This window comes from Bombina bombina, chromosome 1 (genome assembly GCF_027579735.1).
Source record: "Bombina bombina isolate aBomBom1 chromosome 1, aBomBom1.pri, whole genome shotgun sequence".
In the NCBI taxonomy this organism is placed as follows: Eukaryota; Metazoa; Chordata; class Amphibia; order Anura; family Bombinatoridae; genus Bombina; species Bombina bombina.
The window spans coordinates 1,472,905,350-1,472,921,299 of NC_069499.1; the positions used below are offsets into that span (position 1 = coordinate 1,472,905,350).

A 15,950-nucleotide genomic window follows, 5' to 3' on the forward strand; every position below is an offset into this window, starting at 1 on the left:
TCATTGCTGTATAGCAAGAAACCGTTCCTCACACTGAAGTTTTCCTGTACTCCTCAGCCTCTGTGGGAACAGCAGTGGACCTTAGTTACAAATGCTAAGATCATCATCCTCTAGGCAGAAATCTTCATCCATCTCCTGCCTGAGAGTAAATAGTACACACCGGTACCATTTAAAAATAACAAACTCTTGCTTGAAGAAAAATAAAAATAACAGTTTATCACCTCTTTCCCTTTACCCTCCCTGCTTAGAGCCGGCAAAGAGAATGACTGGGGGGTGGAGTTAAGGGGGGAGCTATATAGACAGCTCTGCTGTGGTGCTCTCTTTGCCACTTCCTGTTAGGAAGGATAATATCCCACAAGTAAGGATGAAACCGTGGACTCGGTACATCTTGTAAAAGAAAAATACTTTGTTAATACCAGTAATCTATTTGAAGGTTTTTCTATCATTTCCTCTATTTTTCGTCTCTCCTCTAGATTCATATTTTAGGTGATCAAGTCTTCCTTTAAATTTTTAAGGCCATATACCATTTAAACAGCCCTCATTTGAACAGATTTCAGTTTGTTTGTATCCTCGTGGAGTATGTTGCACTACTGCATTGTTTACCAAAGTTCCAAACATGCGTAACAATAAAAGTTCCTCATGGATGAGGTTAAATAAGCCCGTCCCTATCCTCATTAGAGATGTTTAATATAAGTTGCAGACCATGGATATGAAATCGTAGGAGAAATTATCTTAAATGCAGCACATATTATGATGTTCTAGAGAAGGACTCACCTATGAAAAGTGCCTGGACCCTGGCAGATGAGCTTACATGCCCTAACCAAAATCTTGTACAAAAACACATTCTTAGTTTGGGTATAGTGTACAGACACAAACTATTTTCTATTTTCACATATTACCCTTCTTCACCTGGTCCTTTTTAATGGTTCTCCGTCTATCATTTCATAAAACCTTCTATTTCTACATTTACTCTCCTAGCTTCATTAATAGCTGTCCCTCTCCTTTCCCCCTCCTGTGATCCCCCCTCCTGTGCTCCCCCTCCTGTTTCGCTCCCACAGATGGCTGTGAATAGTGCACCCCGGGGTTGCTAATACATTCTGTCTCTCCATTATTCACAGTTCATGGAAACAGAGTGTGGGGGGTGCTGTGTGTCACACAGAGTTTTTCTGGCCCTAGAATTAAAGAAGCTGCCCCACCTGTGCCCATAGTGACCCAATAAAACACCAATATACAATAAAAGTATTCATGCATTTCTTTTGGACTTTTGCACAAGGATTAACCCAGATCTTACCAGAGAATCTAACCCTGCCAATGTGTGGTTGGCATTATCCAGGGAATACGTGAGCTGATAGACGCCATCATTGGTTTCGCTGTTTCCATAGAATCCTATGCCAACTGCCGCACTGAAAAAGAGAAAAGAGGGTCAATTGTTTCAGCTTTATGTCCAAAAATGATTTATGTCCAAGTAGATGTGAAACACTTCTAAAAATATGTTACTAATATACTAAGCACACTAGCCCCCCAAGATACACAATATCTGCATCATGTTCAACAAATTTATAGAATATATGCACAGTTCAAATAAATAATCATTACAATAAGAAGGTGACATTTTTTGGTTTTAGAAATGTTCATTTAACAAATATCTGAAGATCAAGGTCAATGAGCATGAAAACATATGGTAATAAAACAACTTCATTTCAAATTATTTTTAAAGGGATACTCCAGTCAAAATTAAACATTCATTATTCAGAAAGAACACACAATTTTAAGAATTTTTCAAATTTACTTCCATTATCAAATTTTGCACAATCTTTTTATATGCACATTTTTTTGAGGCACCAGCTCCTACTGAGCATGTGCACAAACTTACAGGGTATACGTATACTAGACTGTGATTGGATTATATCTGTCACATGGTACAAGGGGCTTGAAAATGGAAGAAAAAATTAATTTGCCATAATTTTTTTTTAGAGTAAGCGTTATTGCATTATCTTTTAATTATGCCAGTTTTATTATGCAATTCTACTTTATTTAGTAGACCTTTAAAAGGGGTAGTAAAGTCAAAATGAAACTTTCATTATTCAGATAGAGTATGCAATTGTAAACAGCTTTTCAACTCCATTGTTTCCTTTGTTGAAAAGCAGACCTTGGCAGGCCAAGGAGCAGCAATGCACTACAGAGAGGTAGCTGTTGATTGGTGGCTGCACATATGTGACTATTGTCATTGGCTCACCTGATGTGTTTAGATAGCTCCCTGTAGCACATTGCTGCTCCTTTAACAAAGGATAACAAGTGAATGAAGTACATTGGAAAATTGGAAAGGTGCTTAAAATTGTAAAGTTGCTTAAAATGTGTATGTTTTATCTGAATCATGAAGGAAAAACTTGGGGTTTCATGTCCCTTTAAAGTTAGTCGGTTGGCTGCAAGAAAGTTCATAAATCTGTTGTGTAGTACTGTGCTGCAGCCAAATGTTTAACATTATTGTTTTCATGTTGCTGTTTATTAAATGCTCACCCTAAAACTTAAAGGGACAGTATACTGTAAAATTGTTTCTCCCTTAACATGTTTCCAATTACTTTTTTTACCAGCTGCAGAGTATAAAATGTATGAGATTTGCTTTTTTAAGGTTTATTTGTGTATATGAATTAGCAGGTTTTGTGTTTTGAAGCCACAACCTAATAAAATGGGTTGAGCTTGTAGGTATAATCAGATCTCATTACTTTATCACATTGTGTACATATACCTGGGGCGCGATCCGATAAACGTCGCAGTTTGCGTCGCAAGCGAGGGAACCCGCGTCGCCCGCAGTTTCAGCTCGCAACTCGAGCTATCCCATATACGGCGCCGTCAGATGCTAAAGTGCCGTAAGTCTGACAAACCAGCGATGTCCAGAAATCTGCGCAAGTACAAATTTCTGGCGTCGCCAGTGACTTACGGCACGTTAGAAACTGCCGGCGCCTACAAAACCTGACTAAAGTCTAAATCACCCGCACTGTCTAACACGCCTCCCTAACATAGCCCGACACGTCTAACCCTCTATCCGCTATCCCCCCTCACTATCCTAACAATAAAATATGTATTAACCCCTAAACCGCCGCTCCCAAACCCCGCCGCAACCTAATAAAGTTATTAACCCCTAAACCGCCGCCAGCTATATTAAATCTATAACCCCCTAAAGTGAGCCCCTACCCCGCCGCTATCTATTTTAAAATTATTAACCCCTAATCTAATCCCCCTACACCGCCGCCAGCTATATTAACCCTAATTATATTAGGGTTAATATAGTTAATATAATTATTATATTATATATATTAACTATATTAACCCTAATTATATTAGGGTTAATATAGTTAATATCGTTATTATAATATATATATATATATATTTTTTTTTTTTTTTTTAAGTATAACAACCCTATCTAACTCTAACATCCCTAACTAAACTCTTCTTAAAATAAATCTAATATTAATATTATTAATTAAAATATTCCTATTTAAATCTAAATACTTACCTATAAAATAAACCCTAAGATAGCTACAATATAATTAATAATTACATTATAGCTATGTTAGGGTTTATATTTATTTTACAGGTAAATTGTTAATTATTTTAACTAGGTATAATAGCTATTAAATAGTTATTAACTATTTAATAGCTACCTAGTTAAAATAATTACCCAATTACCTGTAAAATAAATCCTAACCTAAGTTACAAATACACCTACACTATCAATAAATTAAATAAACTACAAATATCTATCTAAAAATACAATTAAATAAACTAAACTAAATTACAAAAAACAAACAAACACTAAATTACAAAAAATAAAAAAAAGATTACAAGATTTTTAAGCTAATTACACCTATTCTAAGCCCACTAATAAAATAATAAAGCCCCTCAAAATAAAAAAATTCCCTACCCTATTCTAAATTAAAAAAAGTTCAAAGCTCTTTTACCTTACCAGCCCTTAAAAGGGCCTTTTGTGGGGGCATGCCCCAAAGAAAACTGCTCTTTTGCCTGAAAAAAAAAAAAACACACAATACCACCCCCCAACATTACAACCCACCACCCACATACCCCTAATCTAACCCAAACCCCCCTTAAATAAACCTAACACTACCCCCCTGAAGATCTCCCTACCTTGTATTCACCCAGCCGGGCCGAACTCCTCATCCGATCCGGGCGATGTCTTCCAGCAAGCGGCAGTGAAGTCTTCTTCCATCCGGGCGATGTCTTGAAGCAAGCGGCAGAGAGTCTTCTTCCATCGGCGATGTCTTCAAGCAAATCGGCATCTTCAATCTTCTTTCTTCGCTCCTCCGCCGCGGAGCATCCATCCGGCACGACGACTTCCCGACGAATGAGGTTCCTTTAAATGACGTCATCCAAGATGGCGTCCGTTGAATTCCGATTGGCTGATAGGATTCTATCAGCCAATCGGAATTAAGGTAGAAAAATCTGATTGGCTGATTGAATCAGCCAATCAGATTCAAGTTCAATCCGATTGGCTGATTGGTTCAGCCAATCGGATTGAACTTGAATCTGATTGGCTGATTCAATCAGCCAATCAGATTTTTCTACCTTAATTCCGATTGGCTGATAGAATCCTATCAGCCAATCGGAATTCGACGGACGCCATCTTGGATGACGTCATTTAAAGGAACCTCATTCGTCGGGAAGTCGTCGTGCCGGATGGATGCTCCGCGGCGGAGGAGCGAAGAAAGAAGATTGAAGATGCCGATTTGCTTGAAGACATCGCCGATGGAAGAAGACTCTCTGCCGCTTGCTTCAAGACATCGCCCGGATGGAAGAAGACTTCACTGCCGCTTGCTGGAAGACATCACCCGGATCGGATGAGGAGTTCGGCCCAGCTGGGTGAATACAAGGTAGGGAGATCTTCAGGGGGGTAGTGTTAGGTTTATTTAAGGGGGGTTTGGGTTAGATTAGGGGTATGTGGGTGGTGGGTTGTAATGTTGAGGGGTGGTATTGTGGGGTTTTTTTAAGGCAAAAGAGCAGTTTTCTTTGGGGCATGCCCCCACAAAAGACCCTTTTAAGGGCTGGTAAGGTAAAAGAGCTTTGAACTTTTTTTTAATTTAGAATAGGGTAGGGAATTTTTTTATTTTGGGGGGCTTTATTATTTTATTAGGGGGCTTAGAATAGGTGTAATTAGCTTAAAAATCTTGTAATCTTTTTTTTATTTTTTGTAATTTAGTTTAGTTTATTTAATTGTATTTTTAGATAGATATTTGTACAGTGTAGTTTATTTATTTATTGATAGTGTAGGTGTATTTGTAACTTAGGTTAGGATTTATTTTACAGGTAATTGGGTAATTATTTTAACTAGGTAGCTATTAAATAGTTAATAACTATTTAATAGCTATTATACCTAGTTAAAATAATTAACAATTTACCTGTAAAATAAATATAAACCCTAACATAGCTACAATGTAATTATTAATTACATTGTAGCTATCTTAGAGTTTATTTTATAGGTAAGTATTTAGATTTAAATAGTAATATTTTAGTTTATAATATGAATTAGATTTATTTAATAATAATTTAGTTAGGGGTGTTAGGGTTAGATAGAGTTAATATAGTTTATATAAATACTATAGTAACTATATTAACTATATTAACCCTAATATAATTAGGGTTAATATAGTTAATATATATAATATAATAACTATATTAACTATAATATACTTAGGGTTAATATAGATAATATAGCTGGCGGCGGGGTAGGTAGATTAAATTAGGGGTTAATAATTTTAATATAGATGGCGGCGGTGTAAGGGGTTCACATTAGGGGATAGATCAGTTAGATGGTGGCGGTTTTAGGGGCTCACAGTAGGGGGTTAGTTTATGTAGATGGCGGCGGTTTAGGGGTTAAATACTTTATTAGGGATTGCAGCGGGGGATCGCGGTTGACAGGGAGATAGACATTGCGCATGCGTTAGGTTTATTTTAGCAGCCAGTTTAGGGAGTTACGGGGCTCCAATAGTCAGCGTAAGGCTTCTTACGGCTGCTTTTTGTGGCGAGGTGAAAATGGAGTAAGATTTCTCAATTTTCGCCACGTAAGTCCTTACGCTGTATATTGGATACCAAACTGCGCGGGTTTGGTATACCTGCCTATGGCCCAAAAAACTACGGCGACGGCAGAAATATACGCGCGTAACTTCTAGGTTACGCCGTATATAAGATACCAAACCCGCGCAAATATTGGCGTCGCCAGCTTTTGCGGGCGACAATTTTTATCGGATCGACCCCCTGCTTCTTTATCTTATATCAGTCCATACACCAATCACCAATACTTGGAGAGAACAATAAAAAAATTAACATTTTATTACCTTATCTCTTCTATACCCCACTGGGAGTGTAATTTATTCTACTGGCCGTGTTAAAGGGACAGTCAACACCATCATTTTTGTTGTTTTAAAAGATAGATAATCCCTTTATTACCTATTCCCCAGTTTTGCATAACCAACACTGTTATATTAATATACTTTTTACCCAGGGGCGTATTTAGGTTTTGTGCTGCCCTAGGCACACAGAATCCTGCTTGCTGGCTCATGCAACTCCTAGCTACCCAGATAAGTGCACTGTTACTCCACCTTGCAAAAAGGTTCTGCTGATGAAACTCCCATCAAAATCAACCAATCACAGGGAAGCACAGGTGTCTCAGCCACACTCTCTCACAATATGCCTATCAGTTTCCATCATCCACTGATCATTACTGCTTCCTCTCTACTTCCTTGAGCTCAAATCACTTTTGGGCACCAGAAAATAGAGAGTTGCTCACATCCCACTAAACATCTACTTGAGGATAATGTACTGCATACCAGATAGTTCATTAAACGTTTATAATGTATTTAGTTTTCATTACAAACAACCCAGAAGCACTGCAAAGATGTTATGCTTGTAGAATATGGTTTTCAGATTTTGCAGTTTTGTTTTTAATGAATAAATTGAAACTTGTATTCAACTATCTGACGTGCAGTACATTGTCCTCAAGCTAAAATATTTGTTGCTATTTTACAGAAAATAAATATACACACAAATGGTAGTTATATAGTTTAAAAAAGGCTGTTTGGATATATTATTCTTGTTGTAACTGGTTTTGGTTAGAGAATGATAGTATTTGTTTGCACTTACATCTTACAGTATTTACTAGTTTCAGTTCAATAGCCAAAGAGGGGTGTCCCAGTGAGACACACACATATAAATACCAACACATGCGCAAACAAACACAGATAAACACGCATACTGACTCTGACTGTCACTGACGATACCCTGCTGCTGTGCTGCCTTAAAGTGAAACTAGCAATACGGGCGCCGCGCTCTCCTATACTGCACAAAACTAAGATGTCCTCCAGGTTCCAGACCAGTCAGTCCATGATGATGATTGGTCGGACCCTACCTGAGTATGTTGTCCGCTGCCTCCGCCCTCCAGGCCTCCGCTCCAGTCCTCACTGGCTCCACTGAATCAGTCTCCTCTCCTCCTGACTCTCGCCTGACCTAACACCTGTGGCTGCCGCTGTTGCATTGCGGCCTGGCCAGTGGGAGATCACGTGTGCACATGCGTGAATCCCTCAAGATATGTGCGGAAGATAGTGGGGGCGGGGTAGATAGTGTACGCTCAGCTGGCTGTTTAAAAACCTAAGCGAAAAGCCGGTCATGTGACGCTCGGCGGTAAGCCGCCAGTTGAAAAAGTAATTTTTTTTTTAAAGCACTGAGCACAGAATACTAAGTGCAGTGAAAAAGTGCCGCCCCCCCCAAAATCTGTTGCTTTAGGCACCGGCCTTGTTGGCCTATCCAATAATACGCCCCTGTTTTTACCTCTGTGATAAACTTGTATCTAAGCATCTTCTCTTTATCATCTATTGACTTTCATTTTAGCCAATTAGTGCAGTGTCTGCCACAATCTACAGGCATAATCACAATGTTATCTATATTGTTTACATGAACTAGCTCTCTCCCCTGTTGTTAAAAGCAAATAAAAAAGCATGTGATAAGAGGCGGACTTCAAGGGCTTAGAAATTATCATATGAGTCTTCCTAGGTTTAGCTTTCAACTAAGAATACAAAGAGAACAAAGCAAAATTGGTGATAAAAGTACATTGGAAAGTTGTTTAAAATGTCATACCCTATTTAAAACATGAAAGTTTTTTTTGGACTTGACTGTCCCTTTAACACAGCTTGGCGTTGAGGCCAAAAAACTTTAATAAATATAAGGGTAATGAAAATACTTGTAAACAATTTAATACACTCCAGCAGGTAAAGTGGATCATTGGGAACAAATTAAAGGGGAGACATTTTTTTTGAGTAAACTGTCCCTTTAAATAGCTGGTTTTGTGTTTTGAAGCCACAGCCTAATAAAATGAGTTGAGCTTGTAGGTATATTCAGATCTCATTACTTTATCACATTGTGTACATATACATCCTTTTTAATCTTATAATCGTATATCTGTCCATAAATCAATCACCAATACTTGGAGAGAACAATTGAAAATTAACATTTTATTACCTTATCTCTTCTATACCCCATTGGGAGTGTAATTTACTGGCTGTGTTTACACAGCTTATTTATAGCTTGGACCTAAGGCCAGAAACTTTCAGAATAGGTGGGGATACCACAGGAAAAATCAACTATTTCACATGCCAATATAAGGGTAAAGGAAATACTTGTTAACAATTTAATACACTCCAGCAGGTAAAGTGTATAATTAGTAACAAATTAAAGGGAATAGACATTTTGAGTAAACTGTCCCTTTAAATGTATTGTAAGGGTAAATAAACAATTATCATGGTTCGCTCCATAACATTAGATTGCTTTTTGGTTGAATTTTGTTGAAATTGGAGAATCCCACTCTATAAACAAATGCAATGCAGGTTACATTTCCATCCCATATCAACTTTATAATAAAATAAAGTAGTCTAAGGATTTACAGCTCATTTTAACAACTTTTACCCACAGGACATCCCAGATGGGGTTAAAATGTGCAGCTGTTGTGTGGCAGTGAGTCAGAGGCAATCTTATTGGCTGCATTTTCTGATTGAAGAGTGAGCCAGTGTGACTAACAACCTCTGACATATCTGGGGTAGGAGTCCCTGCCTCTGGTGATGGATGTTGAAGCGCATACTACAGGCTTATTACTGCGCAGTGCCCAGAAAGCAGCGTATAGGGCAAGCAAGGGAGCAGCTGTGCTCAGGAGCTGATGTGGATGTGTTAGGAGGAGGCAGTTCATATTCAAGGACTGGATTGCACATTTGGGGAACTGTGTAACATAAGATAACAAATATTTACTAGACATTGTTATTATTCTTTATTACTGGTTAAACATGCACTGACTCTTGCTAGGGGGAAGACTGATTTGTATGAAAACCCTGTTCATAGCCAGCTTGTGCACCCCATAAGCAAGTCATTTCTTTTTAAAAACAATTTTAGCTAAAATATGCTTTCTGTATCTGTCAACCCTAAAAAATGCTGTTTGGGTCCCATGGTCCCACCTAGCCAAATTATAGAGGCGGCCCAATGACAAGAGGCATATGTTTGCAACCACCAATCAATAGCTAGCCCCCAGCAGATAGAGCATGGAATTTTAAGAAACTTTCTAATTTACTCTTATTAGCAAATGTTCTTCATTCTCTTGGTATCTTTATTTGAAAAGCAAGAATGTATGTTTAAATGCCGGCCCATTTTTGTGAACAACCTGGGTTGTTCTTGCTGATTGGTGGATAAATTCATCCACCAATAAACAAGTGCTGTTCAAGGTTCTGGACTTTCTTTTTCAAATAAAAATAGCAAGAGAACGAAGAAAAAATTGCTTAAAATTGCATGCTCTATCTGAATCACAAAAGAAAAAAATTGGGTTCAGTGTCCCTTTAAACAGTTCAGGAAAAACTAAATCTGAGATGTCCCTATATTCAAATATATCACTTGATAAAGGAAAAACCATGCAACATATATTTTTATGAGTTAATAAAATGTTTGTCAAGCATTTAATACTCAGAAAGAATGTGGCCAAAAAAAACTGCCCTTCTCTACTTAAAGGGCCATGAAACCCACATTTTTTTCTTTCATGATTCAGAAAGAGAATGCAATTTTAAACATCTTTCTAATTTACTTATATTATCTAATTTGTTTTATTATCTTGAAATTCTTTGCTGAGAAGCATATCTAGATATGCTCAGTAGCTGCTGATTGGTTGCTGCACATAGAAGCCTCGTGTTATTGGCTCACCATGTGCATTGCTTTTTCTTCAACTAAGGATATCTAAAAAATGAAGCAAAAACAGAATTTATGTTTACCTGATAAATTACTTTCTCCAACGGTGTGTCCGGTCCACGGCGTCATCCTTACTTGTGGGATATTCTCTTCCCCAACAGGAAATGGCAAAGAGCCCAGCAAAGCTGGTCACATGATCCCTCCTAGGCTCCGCCTTCCCCAGTCATTCGACCGACGTAAAGGAGGAATATTTGCATAGGAGAAATCATATGATACCGTGGTGACTGTAGTTAAAGAAAATAAATCATCAGACCTGATTAAAAAACCAGGGCGGGCCGTGGACCGGACACACCGTTGGAGAAAGTAATTTATCAGGTAAACATAAATTCTGTTTTCTCCAACATAGGTGTGTCCGGTCCACGGCGTCATCCTTACTTGTGGGAACCAATACCAAAGCTTTAGGACACGGATGATGGGAGGGAGAAAATCAGGTCACCTAGATGGAAGGCACCACGGTTTGCAAAACCTTTCTCCCAAAAATAGCCTCAGAAGAAGCAAAAGTATCAAATTTGTAAAATTTGGTAAAAGTGTGCAGTGAAGACCAAGTCGCTGCCTTACATATCTGATCAACAGAAGCCTCGTTCTTAAAGGCCCATGTGGAAGCCACGGCCCTAGTAGAATGAGCTGTGATTCTTTCAGGAGGCTGCCGTCCGGCAGTCTCATAAGCCAATCTGATGATGCTTTTAAGCCAAAAAGATAGAGAGGTAGAAGTTGCTTTTTGACCTCTCCTTTTACCAGAATAAACAACAAACAAGGAAGATGTTTGTCTGAAATCCTTTGTAGCATCTAAATAGAATTTTAGAGCACGGACAACGTCCAAATTGTGTAACAAACGTTCCTTCTATGAAACTGGATTCGGACACAAAGAAGGTACAACTATCTCCTGGTTAATATTTTTGTTGGAAACAACCTTCGGAAGAAAACCAGGCTCAGTACGTAAAAACCACCTTATCTGCATGGACCAGATAGGGCGGAGAACACTGCAGAGCAGATAACTCAGAAACTCTTCTAGCGGAAGAAATTGCAACCTAAAACAAAACTTTCCAAGATAATAACTTAATATCTATGGAATGTAAGGGTTCAAACGGAACCCCTTGAAGAACTGAAAGAACTAGATTAAGACTCCAGGGAAGAGTCAAAGGTCTGTAAACAGGCTTGATTCTAACCAGAGCCTGAACAAACGCTTAAATGTCTGGCACAGCTGCCAGCCTTTTGTGAAGTAAAACAGATAAAGCAGAGATCTGTCCCTTCAGAGAACTTGCAGAAAATCCTTTCTCCAAACCTTCTTGTAGAAAGGAAAGAATCTTAGGAATTTTTATCTTGTTCCATGGGAATCCTTTAGATTCACACCAACAGATATATTTTTTCCATATATTATGGTAAATTTTTCTAGTTACAGGCTTTCTAGCCTGAATAAGAGTATCTATTACAGAATCTGAAAACCCACGCTTTGATAAAATCAAGCGTTCAAACTCCAAGCAGTCAGTTGGAGGAAAACCAGATTCGGATGTTCGAATGGACCCTGAATAAGAAGGTCCTGTCTCAAAGGTAGCTTCCATGGTGGAGCCGATGACACATTCACCAGGTCTGCATACCAAGTCCTGCGTGGCCACACAGGAACTATCAAGGTCACCGAAGCCCTCTCCAGATTGATCCTGGCTACCAGCCTGGGAATGAGAGGAAACGGTGGGAATACATAAGCTAGATTGAAGATCCAAGGTGCTACTATTGTATCCAATAGAGTCGCCTTGGGATCCCTGGATTTGGACCCGTAACAAGGGACCATGAAGTTCTGACGAGAGGCCATCAGAACCAAGTCTGGAATGCCCCATAATTGAGTTATTTGGGCAAAGATTTCCAGATGGAGTTCCCACTCCCCCGGATGCTCCTCCATCGCCAGGGAACTCCTTGTTACCCCCTGATGGTTGATATATGTAACAGTCGTCATGATGACTGATTGAAACCTTATGAATTTGGCCTTTGCTAGTCGAGGCCAAGCCTTGAGAGCATTGAATATCGCTCTCAGTTCCATTATGTTTATCGGGAGAAGAGAGTCTTCCCGAAACCATAGACCCTGAGTTTTCAGGGGTTCCCAGACCGCGCCCCAGCCCACCAGACTGGCGTCGGTCGTGACAATGACCTATTCTGGTCTGCGGAAGCTCATTCCCTGTGACAGGTTGTCCAGGGTCAGCCACCAACGGAGTGAATCTCTGGATATTTGATCTACTTGTATCGTCGGAGACAAGTCTGTATAATCCCCATTCCACTGTCTGAGCATGCCCAGGTGCAATGGTCTTAGATGAATTCGTGCAAAAGGAACTATGTCCATTGCCTCAACCCTATTACTTCCATGGACTGCGCTATGGAAGGAAGAAGAACAGAATGAAGTACCTGACAAGAGCTTAGAAGTTTTGATTTTCTGGCCTCTGTCAGAAAAACCTTCATTTCTAAGGAAACTATTATTGTTCCCAAGAAGGGAACTCTTGTTGACGGGGACAGAGAACTTTTTTCTATGTTCACTTTCCACCTGTGAGATCTGAGAAAGGCTAGGACAATGTCCGTATGAGCCCTTGCTTATGACAGAGACGACACTTGAATCAGGATGTCGTCCAAGTAAGGTACTACTGCAATGCCCCTTGGTCTTAGCACCGCTAGAAGGGACCCTAGTACCCTTGTGAAAATCCTTGGAGCAGTGGCTAATCCGAATGGAAGTGCCACAGGTAATGCTTGTCCAGAAAGGCGAACCTTAGGAACCGAAAATGTTCCTTGTGGATAGGAATACGTAGGTACGCATCCTTTAAGTCCACCGTGGTCATGAATTGACCTTCCTGGATGGTAGGAAGGATCGTTCGAATGGTTTCCATTTTGAATGATGAAACCCTTAGAAACTTGTTTAGAATCTTGAGATCTAAAATAGGTCTGAATGTTCCCTCTTTTTTGGGAATTATGAACAGCTTGGAGTAAAAACCCATCCCTTGTTCTCCTAATGGAACAGGATGAATCACTCCCATGCTTAACAGGTCTTCTACACAGTGTAAGAATGCCTGTTCGAAGATAATTGAGACCCGTGGAACCTTCCCCTTGGGGGTAGTTCCCTGAATTCCAGGAGATAACCTTGAGAAACTATTTCTAGCGCCCAAGGATCCTGAACATCTCTTGCCCCAGCCTGAGCAAAGAGATAAAGTCTGCCCCCCACCAGATCCTTCCCAGATCGGGGGCCAACACTTCATGCTGTTTTGGTAGCAGTGGCAGGTGACTTGGCCTGCTTACCCTTGTTCCAGCCTTGCATCGGCCTCCAGGCTGGCTTGGTTTGAGAAGTATTACCCTCTTGCTTAGAGGGTGTAGAATTTGAGGCTAGTCCGTTTCTGCGAAAGGGACGAAAATTTGGCTTCTTTTTAGCCTTAAAAGACCTATCCAGAGGAAGGGCGTGGCCCTTTCCCCCAGTGATGTCTGAAATAATCTCTTTCAAGTCAGGGCCAAACAGTGTTTTACCCTTGAAAGGGATGTTAAGCAAAAGCGCTCTGCGCGCCACGATAGCAAACCCTGAATTATTCGCCGCTAATCTAGCTAATTGCAAAGCGGCATCTAAAATAAAAAAGAGTTAGCCAATTTAAGAGCTTGAACTCTGTCCAAAACCTCCTCGTACGAAGATTCTTTATTGAGCGACTTTTCTAGTTCTTCGAACCAGAAACACGCAGCTGTAGTGACAGGAACAATGCATGAAATTGGTTGTAGAAGGTAACCTTGCTGAACAAACATCTTTTTAAGCAAACCCTCTAACCTTTAATCCATAGGATCTTGAAAGCACAACTATCTTCTATAGGAATAGAAGTGCGTTTGTTTAGAGTAGAAACCGCCCCCTCGACCTTGGGGACTGTATGCTATAAGTCCTTTCTGGGGTCGACTATAGGAACTAATTTCTTAAATATAGGGGGAGGACAAAAGGTATGCCGGGCCTTTCCCACTCCTTATTTACTATGTCCGCCACCCGCTTGGGTATAGGAAAAACATCGGGGGGCACCGGAACCTCTAGGAACTTGTCCATCTTACCTAATTTCTCTGGAATGACCAAATTGTCACAATCATCCAGAGTAGATAATACCTCCTTAAGTAGTGCGTGGAGATGTTGAAATTTAAATTTAAAAGTTACAATATCAGGTTCTGCTTGTTGAGAAATTTTCCCTGAATCTGAAATTTCTCCCTCAGACAAAACCTCCCTCCTGGCCCCTTCAGATAGGTGTGAGGGTATGTCAGAACAGATATCATCAGCGTCCTCTTGCTCTTCAGTGTTTAAAACAGAGCAATCACGCTTTCTCTGATAAGTAGGCATTTTGGAAAAAAATGCATGCAATAGAATTATCCATTACAGCCATTAATTGTTGTATGGTAATAAGTATTGGCGCACTAGATGTACTAGGGGCCTCTTGTGTGGGCAAAACTGGTGTAGACACAGAAGGGGATGATGCAGTACCATGCTTACTCCCCTCATTAGAGGAATCATCTTGGGCAATATCATATCTATGGCATTATTATCCCTACTTTGTTTGGACATTATGACACAAATATATCACATATATTTAAATGGGGAGACACATTGGCTTTCATACATATAGAACATCGTTATCTGATGGTTCAGACATGTTAAACAGGCTTAAACTTGTCAACAAAGCACAAAAAACGTTTTACAATAAAACCGTTACTGTCCCTTTAAATTTCAAACTGAACACACTTTATTACTGAATATGTGAAAAAGTATGAAGGAATTGTTCAAATTTCACCAAAATTTCACCACAGTAACTTAAAGCCTTAAAAGTATTGCACACCAAATTTGAAAGCTTTAACCCTTAAAATAACGGAACCGGAGCCGTTTTTACATTTAACCCCTATACAGTCCCAGGTATCTGCTTTGCTGAGACCCAACCAAGCCCAGAGGGGAATACGATACCAAATGATGCCTTCTATAAGCTTTTTCAGTGGTTCTTAGCTCCTCACACATGCATCTGCATGCCATGCTTTCCAAAAACAACTGCGCATTAGAGGCGCGAAAATGAGGCTCTGTCTATGACTAGAAAAGGCCCCCAGTGAAAAAGGTGTCCAATACAGTGCCTGCCGTTTTTATTAAAACAATCCCCAAGATTTAACAACTATTAAAAGTAATAATCTGCCAAATATACTTAGTAAAGTAATCGTTTTAGCCCAGAAAAATGTCTACCAGTTTTTTAAGCCCTAATGAAGCCCTTTATTCTTTTACTTAAACTAAGAAAATGGCTTACCGGTTCCCATAGGGAAAATGACAGCTTCCAGCATTACCGAGTCTTGTTAGAAATGTGTCATACCTCAAGCAGCAAAAGTCTGCTCACTGTTTCCCCCAACTGAAGTTAATTCCTCTCAACAGTCCTGTGTGGAAACAGCCATCGATTTTAGTAACGGTTGCTAAAATCATTTTCCTCTTACAAACAGAAATCTTCATCTCTTTCCTGTTTCAGAGTAAATAGTACATACCAGCACTATTTTAAAATAACAAACTCTTGATTGAAGAATAAAAACTACATTTAAACACCAAAAAACTCTAAGCCATCTCCGTGGAGATGTTGCCTGTACAACGGCAAAGAGAATGACTGGGGAAGGCGGAGCCTAGGAGGGATCATGTGACCAGCTTTGCTGGG

General features: G+C 39.6%; 1 protein-coding gene across 1 annotated transcript in view; it reads right to left on the reverse strand.

The window, feature by feature from the left end:
- Positions 1 to 15,950, reverse strand: part of TTYH2 (tweety family member 2) — a 310,797-nt gene that overhangs the window by 203,065 nt on the left and 91,782 nt on the right. Inside the window, exon 3 of the mRNA XM_053706960.1 lies at positions 1,292 to 1,403. Within this exon, the coding sequence (XP_053562935.1) occupies positions 1,292 to 1,403 (112 nt within the window). The remainder of the gene's footprint in view (positions 1 to 1,291; positions 1,404 to 15,950) is intronic.